The sequence below is a fragment of the Penicillium arizonense genome (assembly GCF_001773325.1).
Source record: "Penicillium arizonense strain CBS 141311 chromosome Unknown PENARI_contig007, whole genome shotgun sequence".
Classification (NCBI taxonomy): Eukaryota; Fungi; Ascomycota; class Eurotiomycetes; order Eurotiales; family Aspergillaceae; genus Penicillium; species Penicillium arizonense.
In genome coordinates this window covers 691,758-708,261 of record NW_019173284.1, presented here as the reverse complement: position 1 = coordinate 708,261, position 16,504 = coordinate 691,758, and the positions used below count along the sequence as shown (strand labels likewise).

General features: G+C 49.7%; 5 protein-coding genes across 5 annotated transcripts; 2 read left to right on the top strand and 3 right to left on the bottom strand.

Annotated features, from left to right (window-relative positions):
* Nucleotides 1-6,702: 6,702 nt before the first annotated feature.
* PENARI_c007G04297 (origin recognition complex subunit 4) lies at nt 6,703-8,903 on the bottom strand (the record flags this gene model as incomplete). The annotated part of the gene is made up of 2 exons (XM_022630882.1): nt 6,703-7,320; nt 7,380-8,903. The coding sequence occupies 2 exons, from the start codon at nt 8,901-8,903 to the stop codon at nt 6,703-6,705; spliced, it is 2,142 nt and encodes a 713-aa protein (XP_022489114.1).
* Nucleotides 8,904-9,661: 758 nt separating this feature from the next.
* Nucleotides 9,662-10,307, top strand: PENARI_c007G08445 (PaaI family thioesterase; the record flags this gene model as incomplete). The annotated part of the gene is made up of 2 exons (XM_022631068.1): nt 9,662-9,760; nt 9,894-10,307. The coding sequence occupies 2 exons, from the start codon at nt 9,662-9,664 to the stop codon at nt 10,305-10,307; spliced, it is 513 nt and encodes a 170-aa protein (XP_022489269.1).
* Nucleotides 10,308-10,545: 238 nt separating this feature from the next.
* Nucleotides 10,546-12,325, bottom strand: PENARI_c007G11245 (secretory pathway gdp dissociation inhibitor; the record flags this gene model as incomplete). Its single annotated transcript, XM_022631208.1, has 8 exons — nt 10,546-10,634; nt 10,684-10,941; nt 10,989-11,540; nt 11,595-11,940; nt 11,990-12,017; nt 12,074-12,133; nt 12,190-12,214; nt 12,280-12,325. The coding sequence occupies 8 exons, from the start codon at nt 12,323-12,325 to the stop codon at nt 10,546-10,548; spliced, it is 1,404 nt and encodes a 467-aa protein (XP_022489247.1).
* Nucleotides 12,326-12,613: 288 nt separating this feature from the next.
* Nucleotides 12,614-13,576, bottom strand: mrpl4 (mitochondrial 54S ribosomal protein uL29m; the record flags this gene model as incomplete). Its single annotated transcript, XM_022630974.1, has 3 exons — nt 12,614-12,835; nt 12,986-13,152; nt 13,210-13,576. 3 exons carry the CDS (start codon nt 13,574-13,576, stop codon nt 12,614-12,616), a joined length of 756 nt encoding a protein of 251 aa, XP_022489402.1.
* An 801-nt stretch (nt 13,577-14,377) lies between these two features.
* Nucleotides 14,378-16,264, top strand: PENARI_c007G01879 (NOT2/NOT3/NOT5 family protein; the record flags this gene model as incomplete). The annotated part of the gene is made up of 7 exons (XM_022630758.1): nt 14,378-14,459; nt 14,535-14,676; nt 14,754-15,175; nt 15,316-15,377; nt 15,431-15,696; nt 15,749-16,103; nt 16,169-16,264. 7 exons carry the CDS (start codon nt 14,378-14,380, stop codon nt 16,262-16,264), a joined length of 1,425 nt encoding a protein of 474 aa, XP_022488986.1.
* Nucleotides 16,265-16,504: the final 240 nt, after the last annotated feature.

Genomic DNA, 16,504 nt, shown 5'->3' with positions numbered 1-16,504 from the left:
CGATCGAAGCCACGCCACGTGGATTTGGGGATCCAAGCGAAACGAGATTGTGCTTAACCTTGTCCAGGGGAGATCCAAAGCTTTTCCCATGTGGCGAAAATCGGGGGCCAAAAAAAAAAATTTAGAAAAAAAGGGGCGCAAACTCCGGGCAAAAGGCGATTCTTGGTTCAGCCCTAACGCCGAGTAAAGCCGAACCGCTAGACCAAACCTTCTCTTATATACTTGTACAGTAGTATATCCAGACTCTACTCGGTCGAAGCGAAGAGGAAAGGAAAAAAGGTTAAGAGGAAGTAGGCCATACTTTCTTTGGCATAGTCCCGTCTAATAATACAATACAAGAAATATTACCCGTGTCCATTTAGTTATCAATGAATCATCGAGACACTAGCGCCGATAGTGGATTCAATCCCTGTCGCTTCATTCCGCCCAAGTCGTGTTGATTGTGGATTTCCGCTCCAATTTCGAGGCCCGCTAACAGATTGGCTCACGGAGGTTTTCCTGTTAGAGGCTAAACTTGCGGTCAGACGCTCAACGGTATGGGAAACCCTCATTGATTTGCGTGTTGATCCTCCATCTCGTACAAGAGTATGGAGAATAACACGGTATACCGGAGATAGATATGTATGGTATTGTAATGGATCATTTGTATTGTATTGTATCTCTTATACCTAATCTAATGTACGTCGATACAGTAGTGTGTGTACACCTGTAACATTCCAACATCCTGATCGCCACGCGACAAAGGATTCCTGAGGACATAGTTATTTCTGCCATTTCTGCAAATTGTAAATCCAGGGGGTCAGGAACCATGTGAAATGTCACTGTTACTCCATGTGCATATTTGGGGGTTATTCCGGGTTTCCCTTGCACCGAACTTAAACCTTGCGAGTCATAAAAGTCAAATTGGACAGGCGATCCCTATATGTGTAGTCATCGATAGCCAAGACATTGTGGTGGATACTTGGTTTATGTCTGTAGGCTCGAGATCCTGCGGAGGAGTGTCGATCAGCGTAAATTAAATGCAAAGGTGATGTATATGTACACCCTGGTTTCTGGTACTACTACATGTACTAGGCTCCCACAGTCACGCCCTCCTTGCCTATGGCTTATTTGTATAAACTTGATTTGGCGCATGTTGCTACGCACATGTATATATACATGTACATACTGATGCATGTGGTAGTGGAACGGAACCCGTGGAACTAACATCCGAAAAGCAAACCTCGTCCTTGCCCTTGGCCTTGCCCTTGCCTCCGCCTCCACCTGTCCAGAGGAATGTGGCTTGAAGGATTGGGTTTCAAACTATGCCCTGATGCTGCGTGGACTCGGACTGATCGCCAAAACTCTAAATGGCATGTCTCATGGCTGTCTCGTGGATACTGCACATGTACATGTGTGGCCTGGGCTGATTTCGGATTGAAGGATTTGAATTTGAATTTCGGCTGGGTGGCTGGGAAGAGAGGGTGGTCTAGATGGGTTGGGGGATCGGAGTTAACCCCTTGATAAGCTGGTCTCTAGGCAACCTGGACCTTGGTTGAACAATTGTTGTTTCTATTTCTGTATTCTTGTTCTCACTGTTGGATTGGCAATTAACATCATCATTGTGCTGTGTAGAGATAAGCTAGATATATTTAGAGCGTATACTAAACACCCCGTTGCAGAGACAGACCCAAGCTGCCGGGATTAGGCCGCCGGGGATAGCTTTGAATGTGGGGAGGGTATGTCTAAAGTGCCGAGTACATGTACATGCAACTCGTCCCATACTGTAGCAAAAGAAAAAAGCCAGCCACGTGGAATGCCGCAAATCAACCATCGAGACTCCCAAGCATAGATCCCGGATCAACACGCGCTAAGCCCACCCCCTATCGCAAATAGATCGAGAAACATAGTCTATAGTGTATACAGTAGACTGAACAATAGCAAGGCAGGGTTCAGTCCCCTTGATACCCCTTTCCTCTTCCATATATAGCCTATGTGGCTTACGCAGCTACCAACCTCAGCCGCACCGCGAGTCTAGAGCTTCCAGCTCCAGCTCCAGCTCTAGCTTGGAGCTCCGAGCTTCATCTGCCTTGCAGGGATTCCGCTCCTAGGGGGTGCCTGATGGAAAGTAACTTTCCCAGCGAGGGACTAGTGATTGGACTAGTGGGACCTGGGGGTGCACGTAGCAGGATGTGCACAGGGCAGAGCCTCATAGTGTAATGTACACATTTGTATTAGTGTATTCAGTGGATTGGATTGGACTAAATTTGGATTAAAATATAGATTGAATTGATTGCTTGTCGCCGCAGCCGCAGAATTTATGAAACAGGCGTCATTGCACATCCCTTATGTTTGTGTGAGATATAGAGCTGTCAGATTGCTGGTTTCGGACATCCCGCTTACGAGGATGGGGCTTGCATGTAGGTGTATACATTATTTGATCTAGTGTTTGATCCACGGATGCTTTCTTTTGTAAATGTTGGGGTTATGTCAGCCCGCCCCCTATACAGTATTATATACCGTATCTTACATCCATGGATGACAATACATACTCCACTTGCTGAAAGCGGGTGAGTCGCGTCATAGACTTTGAATGGACATTCTTTATAGAATGAAACGAAGCTACCCTTTGTGGCTGATTAGTTTGTGAGTCCCGATCGAACTGGCCATGGCTGGGCGAGGGACGGCGAAGTCCGGCGTGGCAAAGTATTCCGCGCTAGAAGCCTTCCAGAACCCTTCTAGAAGACGCTAAGAAGCTCGGGTCTCGGATAACCCATGGATCAGACTGATTCGCCCGATGAAAGAGGTGAATCCCCCTAATTAAGGGGGGGAATTCGGGAGAAATACTCCGTAATGGAGCACATCATCACTATGGAGAGTCGGAAGATTTTTATGTTCCTGATCCGAATTTGAGGGACCCATTCATCCGGCCGAATATGGGGCTTGGCGCGGAACTATATCCACACTATAGGATGAGCAGACCGTGGTTACCAGGTTCATTAGTTCATTTTTGGGTGATTTGCATTTCGCAATGTAGAAACCTTGACGATATCAGCCCTGCCACTGTTTCAGTCTTCCCGTGGTAACGGGTAATATAGTGTAAGCGGTCGCGTGCGAAACACAAAACACCGGATGATTATCTCCACATCGTTTAGACACGGCAGAGGCAGGACAAAGGATCCAAGTCCACGTGGAAGATCAGCAAATTTTCGGAAAAAAAAAAAACAATGATCTTCGGCTGCTACCCGAATATTGTGGTCAACTCCATCAACTCCGCTCTGACTTACATTGCAATTTTGACGGTGGATCTTTGGCTTCCAGAAAGAGCGGTCAACCTTCTATAGGTCTCTGTTTATAGTGTGTTGACCAGTAGGTGTCTCGGTTATTATTAAGACCTTACCTAGGTGCCTAGGTGCATGTGGGATGTGGGATGCCAGTCAGCGATCTTGGATGTCTCTACGACTAACCATCTATATCTTAAATCCAACGGTCATCACAACACCCTTTTCGCCCGGGGAAGACAGGACCATCCCCGGAGATAGCACTGTATAACCTACAGATAACCAGATGCACCTCGCAATTAGACTGAGAAACTCGCTCTTCCTACCGAGGCTCCACCGATGTCGGGGAGGGGTTGGTTATACAAGGCTACACTCAAGTCATTACAAATGAGTTCCACTGCTACTATTTGGGATTGAAAATCCTCAAACGACTATGTCTACTCACAAGTCAACAAGCAGATCGGCTAGTTCTGTACGCACCGGTCCTGTTTCATCGTCTATACTACTGCATGACAGCGGGGAGGACGGAAGTTGTCCGATTGATACGGTACTAATCGTCACAACACCAACACGGCCTACAGTCAGCCATTTATATGTGTATCTCACAATCCTGGGCTTTGATTTTAACCGTCACTGGCTAGACCTGGAAAAAAAAACATTGAAAAGCCAAGAGCAATTCAAGGCACCCATGCACTTTTATCCGTTAGCCTGGCTTGGCGGGGCAGAGACGGATGAACCAAGCCCAAAGAAGCGATCTTGACGGCCGATTGAATGCATCCATGTGCATATGGCCTGCATCCTAGAGCGGGGTCGACTTTACGCACGTTTCGGAAAGCTGGACCCCGTCTTATCCCTTCCATTCATGGCCCCGTACTCCGTGCAACCTACGAAATGAACCCCTGCACAGTAAATATGATGTCACATTGTAGCCTTAGTCTCTATGATCTTCATCTATCGTCATGTCTCTACTGTACGGAGGGGAAGCCACTGTACTCCGTATAGATCAGGGCCCCATAACGCAACGGCCCGCACCAAATCCCAACCTCGAAAGATCAACAGCGCTGCAATCGTACACCGAGCACGTTGCACAAAGCCCTCTCTCCCTCTCTCTCCTTACCCGGTCCATTCTGTCTCGCTTCTATTTCATTTTATTCTCTCACGCCGTGCCAGCCGGGTCTGGATTTAACCCGCCTGAAACAGAGCCTGCAAGTTTCGACCCTCTGTGCTCTCGGTCAAAAAGTCATCCGGTCCCTGTTGCAAGGCCTGGACCGAGAAATCGAAGTGAGAAATTGCAATAGGCCGGCCTGTTACATGGTTACAGGGTTAGATGCACTCGATCGGAATTTTGCACATAGGCACACGCACATGTCTATGTATGCGTCCGGTCAAGGTAGTTTAAGTTTAGTGGTACTCCCTGGCCTCGCTAGTACTGTACTCCGTACTTCCATGCTCCATACTCTCATACATGTACATGTGGGCGGAAGCGAGGGTGTCGATCTGCGGCCTGCGGAATTGAATGCTTGGGCTGGATAGATTCATAATGGCTCCTGTGGGCTTTGGACTAGGACTAAATAGGGAAGGTCGGGGGAGTGGGTGCGTGCATGCTGCATTTGGATTGCATGTTGAGGCCATGGGAATGTTGCAGAATTGTGGACTCTACTATTACGCAGCTATGTACTTGTGGTCATAGGCCTGGCTTGACTTTGGCAGTTTTATTGATCTTCGACCTTGACTCGAGGTTTCGTGGGCAGTAGAGTGGAGAAATATTCTGTCGGCGTCATACATATATACAAACCCCTACCTTGCATCGATGCAAGGACCTCACCAAAAAAAAACATAAAAAGAAAAGAGAAAAAAAACAAAAAAAAGAGGAAAAGGTTAACGAGGAAGGAGGAAGGAGGACAAGAGTAAAAAAAGCAAACAAACAAGAATAAAGCATAGCCACATGAAATGCCCTACATCAAGATCCTGCAGCTTCCGCATGGTACCCCAGCATCTTCGCTCTGCATACAGGGTAATATGCTCAAATGCACAAAGTTGCCACACAACCCCCGCCCCAAGGTAAACTATTCTATTTCCGGGCAAAAGTAGGAGAATTAGACATGTCACTTTTGACACATGGCGAGCCACATGCGCCCACATGTACTGTAGGTCGATATACGCCGCATGTTTGACGGACCAATCCCCTTGCCTCCCTAGCAACTGATCGACAGACCTAACCACTCTTTAATCAAAGTATAGGCATCATCACTGCGTATATTATTAATAAGGTATGGGTTCGTTGGCTTGCCACTGCTAACCTATCGCTACTTGCTACTTGCAATTTGCACCCCGCTAGCTGCTAGCTGCTAGCTTACATCGATATACTTCAGTTACAGTGCTGCATGCTGAATGTAGATCACATCCAAACTCTGCTAGCTTTGCCACTTGTTGTACGATTCGGATTAGGCAATCTTCCACAGAGTACAGCAGCTTGGTCTTGTTACGCCTCGCCTCCCCGGGTATACTATATATGTTATATCTCCTAGCCAAATTGGAAATCCATCCTACAGTTCTCCGTAGATGAGATGCATACACTGGGGAATGTATACTGCAGCACTAATATCTCCACAAACCTAAACCACAACAATCCTAGTCACTAATATAATGAATACTGTATAACAATAATGCAAAAAGCCAGTCGGCCCCGAGCTACTCCTGCAAAATGACAAATCCCTCACAATCCCTAGCCTGTAGCCCTCCACACCATCCACACCTCCAACACTCCACCTCCACGCACGGGAGCATGCATGGCAAGGGAGAAGGAAGTGACAGATCCCATCTGCGATGTGATGCGGTCAAGCAGACACGGGGCTGGAGGGGCAATCGGCAGTTCTGGGAGGATGTTAGGGTACTGTATGCTGGCGTTACGTGGCTGTGTTTATTTGCATTTCGGTATATATCTATATATTGTTTCATATTGCGCTGCAGGAGTGTTTTCTTTGTGGAATTGAGGATTGGGGATTGAGGGATGGGATCGGGTTAGGTTGGTTGGTTGTTGTCGGCCGGGGGTTTGTGATATATCTGATGCCCGATGTCAGTGGTTGATACGGGGGATATTTGGGTGAGAATGAATCGGACTGAGAATGCAATTTTGTATAGATCATTGTTACTTTTAGGTTTTGGAGGGTTGGTAGGTTGGGACCTTTGTATTTAGGTAAACTGTTTGGATACTTGGACTGGTTTATGCTCTGTTTTGTGTAAGGAGATAAAACCGGACAGAAGATATTAGGATCGATCTGACTGGCACTCAACTGGAAAGCATCTCGTCTAGAGAAAGGAATTCCTTCCATTACAAGCCATGTAATTCAGGAATTCAAATGATATACACCCGCAACAAATGCATCCTACTCGCAATATATGTATACCCAAACCAAAACCAAAGTACACAAAGCTGACAAGTCTATTCGCGCCACCACTGTCCCAAAGCACCCCCAGACCCTGCCATCTCAATAACCTCCTCGAAGCTAATTTCCACACGGAACATCTGCCCATCAGCAGTGCCATTACCACTACCAACGGGAGTAACAAGACCCCAACTAAGCAACTTCTCCCAGGATTCCCTCGCCACATCTCTACCCCAGACACGGCCAGGCGTAGCGGCAGCTCCACCCACAGACGCATTCGTCTTCGCGGATGTCAACAGCCGGACGTATTCTGCGTATGCGGCTGGGAAGGAGAGGGCAAGTGGTGACATGCTCTGGGACCCGTCGTTTCCGGGGTCGAATAGGGCTGCCAGGCGGGTGGCGGCTACCAATAGAGCCAGGGGCAGTGAGGAGGGACTGGATGATGTGATGGATGTGGAGAAGGGGAGAGGTGCTGGGTCGGGGCATGAGAGGGTTTGGGAAGCGAAGGTTTTGGGAGTTGGGATTTGGGGGGTAGTGTGTGCGTCTGCGGTTGAGACGCTCTGGAGGAGGTCGCTGATGGGGAGGAAGGCGCTGGTGAAGAACTCCTTGGTGGATTTGGTTTGGTTGTAGATTCGCTTGAGGTGGAATTGGAGATCTTTGTCGTTCCACATGTGCTTTATTACGAGGGTATGTGTTAGTGAACCGCTGTGTTGTCAAAGTATGTAGATCCTACCTTCAGATATTCTTTCCATCCCTCGAGTAGCATCTTCCATTTGTCTGACTCTACCAGAGAACGTTCAGTTCCAAGTTCATCTGCGATATCCGCTATTTCGCAATCATTGAGATCCAGACTTCCCAGACAAGCATCTGAGAAGATCTCGAAGGATCGAGGGAGCGGGATATAGACATATCGATGACTGAAACGACTCTTGACACGTTTCTCGAGCATCTCAGTTACGTCGACCTTTGTCGTAAGCCCAATCACTGCAATTGGTGCTTTACGCGCCTGGGCGATATCGAACAGGTTGTACAGCAGAGTCTGTCGCGGGTGGGTGACGAATAGATCGAACTCATCTAACAGGATCACGATCGACTTCGCAGCAGTTGCCCCTCCGCCACCTGAAGCCCCGAACAGTTCTTCTGGGTGCGATAGCATAGCCAACAGTGTCGCCATCGTATCCGCATAAGAGCTGACCTTGGCCGCATCGTCCTCGGTGTGAGTCTCACGACCGAGCTGGCGCCACATCTCTCGTAGAGCCAGACGGTCATCCGTGTGCAAGAAGCCATTGAGACGGACAACGTGGAAATCGTTTCTGTGCTCCTTGGCGAGAGATGAGATGATCGATTCCACAATCGCCGTCTTGCCGCATCCTCTAGATCCAAGAAGAAGCATCGAGTTACCCTCGCCCACTGAGACAGTTGACTCAACTAGTTGATGTACTTTCTGGTATTCAGGCTCTAGTCCTCGTAGAGGAACCTGCCGCTTCCCAGAGAGCTTCTCAAGCAGAATGGTCGAAAGCAGGCGCACTTCGTCCCTGAGACCGGCCTGACAGAGAGTTTGGAATTTCTCCGCATATTCTGGCAAAGGCTCAGAAACCTCAACAGCCTCCTGCGTTCCCGGTTGGTTCTCGTGAAGGTCTTGTTGAAGTTGCATCGCCACAAGATCATCCAGACCGTCCTGGTACTCCGGCGATGGTGATTTTTCTTTCGGCTCATCGGACACCTTTTTGTTGCATCTGGGTCTCGCAGTGCTTCTCCTCGATCTGGTTCTAGTAATAGAGCGGGGAGCAAATTCCGGAGATGGGTCGTCGACTTCCATCTCAGCGTCGTCTTCATCCTCATCTTCATCCTTAAAATCACCATCTTCGTCTTCAACCTCGTCCTCCTCCTCGTCGTCGTCTACCACAGGAGATTGTTTCGGCTTTTGTGCGCTTCGGGTCGGACGCCCACTCCTCGGTGTAGCTGCTGGCTTGCGCCTCGAAGAGGGCGTAGTGGCTTCTTCTTCAAATCTCTTTGGTGTTTTGCGCTGTCGTCCGCTTGTCCGTGTTCCAGCTCGTGCGGGTGTCTGCACCTCCTGGTCCTGGTTCTCGCCATGGGTAGATCGACGCCGGGATGCTTTTTTAGGCGTGGGAGATGCTCTGTCATTATCGGGAGATGATGGGACGGCGAAGATATCTTCGTCTTCAGTTCCCATCTCAATATCTCCATCCTCATCCTGGGAGACTCTTCTCCGCTTCGATGCACGGGGGTCCTTCATGGCTGCAGTCTTGGGACGTCGCCTGGTTATTCGACGAGTAATAGAAGGGCAGGAGGATCGGAGAACTTTATCGAGGTAATCACGCCGGTGTTCTGTTTGCGATTGCTGTATCAATTGACGTCAGAAATTGAATCAACACTGTCTGCCATCTACCTGCGACCAGTGAATAAGGAGCTCACCCCGAGCGCATTGACTTACAATTTGCAATTGGCGGGGACCCAGTGGCACATTGATAAGCGAGGGCCAGCAAGCGCAGTCTTCCCTAGTTCAGTGGAAGTACTGGGTTGAGGGTTGGAGGACAACAATTGCGGCCGAATTTCTCGCCTCAGGCCGAGACGCGTGACGCGCAGTCAGGTGCCGCAAGGAGCTCTCCCTGTGTCTTTATAAGTTACCATGTCGTGTATAGGGCTAATATCTGCAGTCGTGTCTCTAAATCCAATACAAAATCTATTGTCAAGTTAATGAGATTTGCACGTCTACATACTGCTGTTGTTTTGTTGCTACAAGCTAGGTAGCATGCCAATGTGGACAACGACAACCAAACGAAGAAACGAACAAAAGATGAAACTAATATCGAATCACTGAGCTCGACTCAAAAGATAAGCATGTTTATACACTACAGCACGGAGTTTGTGGTCGGCATCACCGCAACCGAGGTCCAACCCATCCGAGCTGCGCCTGTGGGGTACTCCAACATTTCTCCCTACTTACTTGATATCCAGATACCCATTTGCTCTTTCTTAATCACTATACACATCATGTCAGACCACGCAATAGCCGCCCCATCGCGGAAACTGGACGAGTTCGAGGAGCTCGTCTTCCAGTATACAGGCCGAATGGGCCTGGGCAATGAAGAGGTATGCGCAGCAGCTACACACCTACACCTACAGCTACACCAGCACATAACATACAAGCTACATATGAACCACACACCGTCCCATCGCATATCAATCCAAACCAATCTATATAACTGCTAACAACAACTCACAGCACTGGGACGTCGACGCCCGCAACTGCAACCTCCGCTTCGAATCAGCAAGCCGCGGCCCCCCAGCCACAGTCTCATTCCTATTCACCATCACGCCCGCGCTCAGCAATATGATGGGGAACCTGCACGGCGGGTGCGCGGCGACTCTGATCGATGTCTTGTCCACGACTATCCTGCTAGGCGTGTCTGAACCTGGGAAGTTTGCTTATGGGGGTGTGAGTCGGAATCTGAAGGTCACTTATTTGCGGCCCGTGCCGACGGGGTCGGAGGTTCGGCTTGTTTGTGAGGTTATCCATGTTGGGAAGAGGTTGGCGCTGCTTAGGGCTGAGATTCAGAGGGCTGAGAACGGGGATATTTGTGTTGTTGGGGAGCATGAGAAGGCGAATACTGACCCTGAGGTGACGCAGAGGATTTGAGTTGGTTGGGTAATACATTTGGGGTAGTTGTATTTAGATGTGTTGGATATCAATTTGTATAGATCCTGCATAGAAGCTTTATCAAAGCATGCGAACCTAGGTGGTAGTGATGCGCTTGTAATTCTTAATTTGATTTGATAGTTGCTGAAAGAGCAGATAACAAAAGAGACCATCGCACATGTCCAAGAGAAATATAGTCAATCTAAACCCTAGATTTATCTGAATGCGAGTATGTGCCTTACTCGGCAGCCAGTTGCTGATCCTCTCGGAGACCCTCGACCTTAAGCTCCTCGCCAGTGGCACGGCGGTACATATCGCGAACATCATCTGGGGGGTATTAGCAAATGATCAATGAAATCTCAAGTGATATGCTTACCAGTTGTAGTCTCGAAGTGTGACGTGGAATCATAAGACTTGGAAATGAAAATGTTGGACTCCTCGCCGCTCTCGATAGGCTCGTAGAGAGGAATGGGGGGACCCATGAATGTCTCTTCAATCTTGCCCAGGCGGTCAAAGCCGGGCTCGAGCTCGATGTGGTGGTTGGCATCGTTCTCGGCGATGGTAGAGACGATGGCGATGTAGTAGCCCTTGGGGCAGACGTTGTGTGCGGACGAGACCATGGCAATGTAGATATCTAGAGTCATTAGCTGAGCTCATAAGGGAACATATCATGTCACTCACCGTGCTTGCGTCCAACCTGAGACTGAGGAATGATCAGCTGCAACGAGTCGCTGCCGTCGGTCTTATCAATGGGATGGTTCAGGATGCAAATAGCCTTGAGGAGGTATCCGGTAACCTTGGACTTGTTGGGGAAGTAGGAAGGATCGGCGATAATCTTCTTGGTCTTGGTTTCGAACTTCATGGCCTCAGACTGGTCATCACGGTCCTTCATGGTTGCCTTGATACCGGAGACCTTGCCGTTCTCGTAAAGCACCTCATCAATGTCGGTGTTCAGCATGTAAGTACCACCATAAATGGCAGACAGACGGGCGAAGCCCTGGGGCAGCTCGCCTAGGCCGTAAAGAGGGTAGATGTATGGCGATTTACCGTAACGCGCCATGGAATTGACGTACAGGCGGATACGGTTAATGGTCTCGACAGCAGCGCCGGGCTGGTTGATATATCCATCCGATGGGTACAAAGCCATGGAGTGACCGATGAAATCGCGGGTGTTATCCTCGAGACTGAACTTATCGTAAACCTCCTTCATGGTGCACGCGTGGATGTTCAGTCCTACTTCGAATTAGCCACCTACTCGTAGCTCGCCACATCGATTCCAGTACGTACCCTGGTGACTGGCAGAGTCATCCTCCTTGAAGTCACCAACCCACTCAAGGAACTTCTTGGCGCGTCTCTTCTCAAACATGCCCATCAGAGACGAGCGCAAAGCTTCACCGGCATCCGAAGGCACCTTAGCCACGGTCGCCTTGGGGCCCTTGCCTTGCTGGACATAGCTGCCAGCGATCTGCTTGAACTCGAGGTACCGGGTGACGTCGGTGGACACCAAAATGTTGGTCAGCTCTCCGTTTGACATGAGCAGCTTCGGGACCAAGTCGATGTTCCAGTCGTTGACCCTTCCGTATTTCTTCCAGGGCTCCTCGCCGGGGCGAACGTTGCCGTACTTCTTGAACAGCTACAGAAGAGGTCAGCAGAATCTACCGGGGATGAATCGGTGCACATACCGTCTCGATGTTGACGGAAGCTGCCTCGCTGTGGCCATTGTGAGCTGTTTTGATCCGTGAGCCTTGCCTCCCGAGGCCACTTACCCTCCATAGTGGTCATTGCGATCGATGTGAAGAACCTTGCTGCCCTTCACACTAAGAACACTGTAATCCAGGACAATGAGTGAAGCTCAACGAACCAGCAAGCTTGGATTACTTACCCAGACAAAACACACTCGGTGAGGCCTGAAGGAAACTGTCAGTTCGGGTGAATGGCGGGGTAACAAGAGTAGCAACTTGTAGCAACATACCAGTGCCGAGCACTACCACATCGTACTCTGGGGCGATCTCGTCCATGGTGAAATACAGTAAATAGCAGGTAGAGGGATATAGGAGAAGGAAGAAGAGAAGAAAGTTAAGCTCCCCGCGCAACGAAGCGGTAAAGGGGAACTATTTGGCGGATCCGCCACTAGTGACATCCGACACAACAGGGTAATAGACGGATCATTGACAATTTAGACAGCCCCTGAGGTTCAGGGGGAGATGATCTCATTTATATAGAGACATTTCCAATAATTGACATGCGTATTTAATTTCCAGCTAATGTTACATACTAAATTGAAGTCTTGGAGTCTATATACACTCCTACTCTTTGTTTGCCTGGACCTTGGGTTGTTCTCCAGACATAGGGTGTTCGACCTGCTCAACCTGCTCAACCTGCTCAACCTGCTCAACCTGCTCAACCTTGGGAGTATTCTCGGTGAAGTTGTCAGGACGATATCCACTCTCGAACATGCGCTTGGCATCCTCGTACGCATACCAACGTTCACGCAGGACATGTTTCATGTTCTTCATGGTGCTTAGAATCTAGGACACCAAATTGTCAGTCAGGGTCATACAGCCATGTATGTTGGTCGAAAATAGCCAATCGAAGGTGTGAACACGAGGATGTATGGCAATGGTTTCCAGCTCTCCAAGCAGGGAATGTGTAATCGTAAAAGCAAGCGCAAAACTCACCGCTGCGTCTCGTTGACCGGATTCGTATTCACCGTAACCAGGCTTCAATCGGATTCGCTCCATGTCTGAGGTCATAATACGGTTGCGCTCCCGCACACATACATGCCACAGGCCATGGAGGTCTTCCCAGCTTCTTTCGCGAAGCTCTTGAATAGACCAAGGACGACCTGTATTTCCAATAATCAGCACCGTTGATAGATTCCGATTCAGATTGAGCTACTAACCGAAAGAATGATCATATTCCGGAGTGCTCAATGCCTCGCGGTTGGGAGGGAAGAAGCCCCAGAGTCCGTGGTTGGGTGTTTGTTCCCGTGCAACCATATCCTCCGGCGACACAGGCTTTGGTAACTCCCATCTTGACACGGCGAATGGAGTTCGGGGACCGGTTCGGTGGATGGCTGATACACCGCGGTGCTTGCTCTTGTCGCGTCGACGATTGGCGGCAACGGAGGCTGTTGAAGAAAAGCTTGAAGACTGAACAGGCGACAGGGTGACGGGGAGATGGAGCGACGGCGCAAGGTATGGAGGAGGTAATTCAGCCCGAGCCATCCCTCCTAGGCGGCTGGCAATTCGTGGGACCTGCGAATGCATGGTTGTGACGGCTGTCCGGACAGTCGAGATCGGAGACTGTTGCTGATGGCCTTTTTCGGGCGGCAAGCCAGTCACGTGCACCGCGGCAATACCACATTCTTCCCCCACGGATGTGACTAACTCACTTGAAAGCCATCGAATCTCTTTGAATTTCTTTTCTTCAGATCATATATCTTTCCTTAGACGAGCTTAGAGATCGTCTATCTCGAAATATACCGTGCGCGGTTGTTTGAGATCCGACCTGGGCATTCCCCAGTATCCGCGCGTTTAACTGCCCAATCGACTTGACCTCCAGCGGAGCAGCGCCGCATCAAGCGTGACCAAGAGGCCCTTTGTGGATTGTTCCCCCTCCACAGATTCTACCCCGGCGTTTTACTCGACCAATCGTCCTCTGTGATTATTTCCAAGAGATCTTCAAGGTCTCGTCAACTAGCTTCTCGTTGGAGCATCGACTATGAATAGGCCAGGTTCGTCATTTTCCTTCAATGCCCTTGAAACCCTTGTCATGCCTTATCTTGTACCTCCGCGGAATGCATTTGTTCGCGGAATATACCTCTACGATGGGCTTGGATGTGCTTGCTAGTCAGAGCGGGCCGGCGACCTGAACAACAAGGAGTTTCGTGCTCCAATGGCAAGCCTCGCAGACAGTGCCTTCATTTGCGACCGAGACATTGCTGCAGGGACACGCCGACACATTCCTGCGGTGTTGACCCAAGCAAGCGTGCCTTGACGCGAAGCAATTGAAGATCGTGCTGACTTGCCACGCTTGTGTCAGGACCAAGCCCGCAGCCGCTAAGAGGCATGCCCGGATTCCCCTCGCAACAGCAAACACAGGCTCGAAATGCATCATTAGCTTCTGCGCAGTTGCCAAACGGAAAACTTGGTGCGCCTGCCTCTGACTATATCTTCTGGACACTCATATATTTGCCTGAGGAAATGCTAATGTGTGAGTGATTAGGCGGCGCAGCGAACTGGAGCTTCAATCTACCCGTTAGCGGAACATCGAGCCTACAGGGCAACCAGCAGCGTACAATGGGAACCATGGGGAGCTTCGCACAAAGTCTAGGGGGGTCCCAGTCAGCGGCACCGCTAGATCTTTCGTAAGTGATGTTAGGCGAGGCCTGTGGTGGTATCATCCGGTCTCTGAATGGGAAACTAACAAGGTCGTTGGCTTTAGGGAGTTTCCTTCGCTATCAGGAACACCGCAGCAATCTCAGTCGCAGTCGCAGACCCCCGGCCAGCTGATGTGGGCCAACGCAAGTCAACGCGCTGCTCAACAAACACCTGTCCAAAGGCAACAGCATCCTCCGACATCGCAACCTCCTTCTCGTACCTCCCAGACTCAGGGACTTCCTACACCTCAGCAGTCACAACCCCCTCACGACGATATGTTCCCTTCAGGTTCACAATTCGCCAATCGGCTGGATGACTTCAGAAACGGTGGGCAGGGCATCAGTAGCCAACTAGGTGCCGGTGGCCAGCCTCAGACGGGCAATATTGAAGAATTCCCTCCTTTGGGTCGGAACGCTGCTTCTGAGCTTCCTCTCGGCCGGACTGGGTCTTTGATGCAGGGTGCGGGTTTCGGGAACTATGGCGCTGGTATGTGAATTCCAAATCTCAATGGTCCCAGTCATGCATAGTTGCAACTCCGTAGGGTTTTTGTACTGCTTCAGGCTGGCAGGCGCTTCCTCGAGTATCTCACTTGCAGCAATGGATCGGCTTACTGATACTGTTTTTAGGTCTAGGGGCTTCCCGGTCACCTAGCCAAGTACCTAATGGTATTCTTGGACAAGAGAAAGAAGTACTACTTTCCCGGTCAATTTCTGCTTCACAGAAATACTAACTTTCTAGCAGGACATAAACAACAACGTAATGTCGGGGCAACGGAACTTCAGTGACCCACAAGCGTTACAATCAAGGCAGACCGAGGATGCAGATGGTCAAGAAGTTTCAAATGCACCACAGAGCACAGAACAGCCACCACTTGCACAGATGAGTGAACTTGACAGGTTTGGATTGGCTGGCTTGCTGCGCATGATCCACAGCGAGAGTCCTGATGTCGCTAGTCTCGCTGTTGGCCAAGATCTGATGACATTAGGGTTGGATTTAAACCAAGCTGAGTATGCATTGCCTTCTTTCCCTTCACTATGCATATTTTTTTGACAGTCTTAGACCTTTGCACACTTCGTTCGCTACCCCGTTTGTGTCATCGATGTCAGCAGTCCCTCTGGAACAAGATTTCTCTCTGCCGGCTTGCTACAATGTTGCCAATATTCAACCACTTCAATCTCGCATCCCTGGCTTCAGCGATGAGACCCTTTTCTACATCTTCTACAGCATGCCTCGGGATATCATGCAAGAGCTGGTAGCCGAGGAGCTGATGGGCCGCAAATGGCGGTACCACAAGCTCGAAAGGTGCTGGCTGACCCGCGACGAGACATATCCTGGTCCCGTCGATGTGGAGCGCGGAGTGAGCGAGCGCGGAGTTTATCTTCTCTGGGATCCTGCCAGTTGGAAGAAGATTCGTGTAAGTATACCGATCTCTTTCCTGAGACTTGAGAAATGTCAAGCTAATCATTTTCGAAATTACAGCGTGAGTTCATTCTGCGATATGAAGACTTGGACAACCGGTTGGACCCCAACCGAGGTGTCACTCGCCCAGTTGGCGCAACACATCACGCCTCATGAATTGAAGTTGATAGGAGCAAGGTGCGGCGCACAGAATTCAATCAATCAGCACTGGCGTTTGGTTTACTGGTTCTCTGTAATATTGCTCAGTGGGGTGGCCGATAGTACATTGTCGTTCGGGAACAGGGCGCGTTGATTTGTCGGGGGCTAAATGGGCTATGTGGGAAACCAGAATACGATCATGTGAAAATCAATGGCCTTGATGACCTTGCCAATATATAATCCATGTTGTAGACCTTT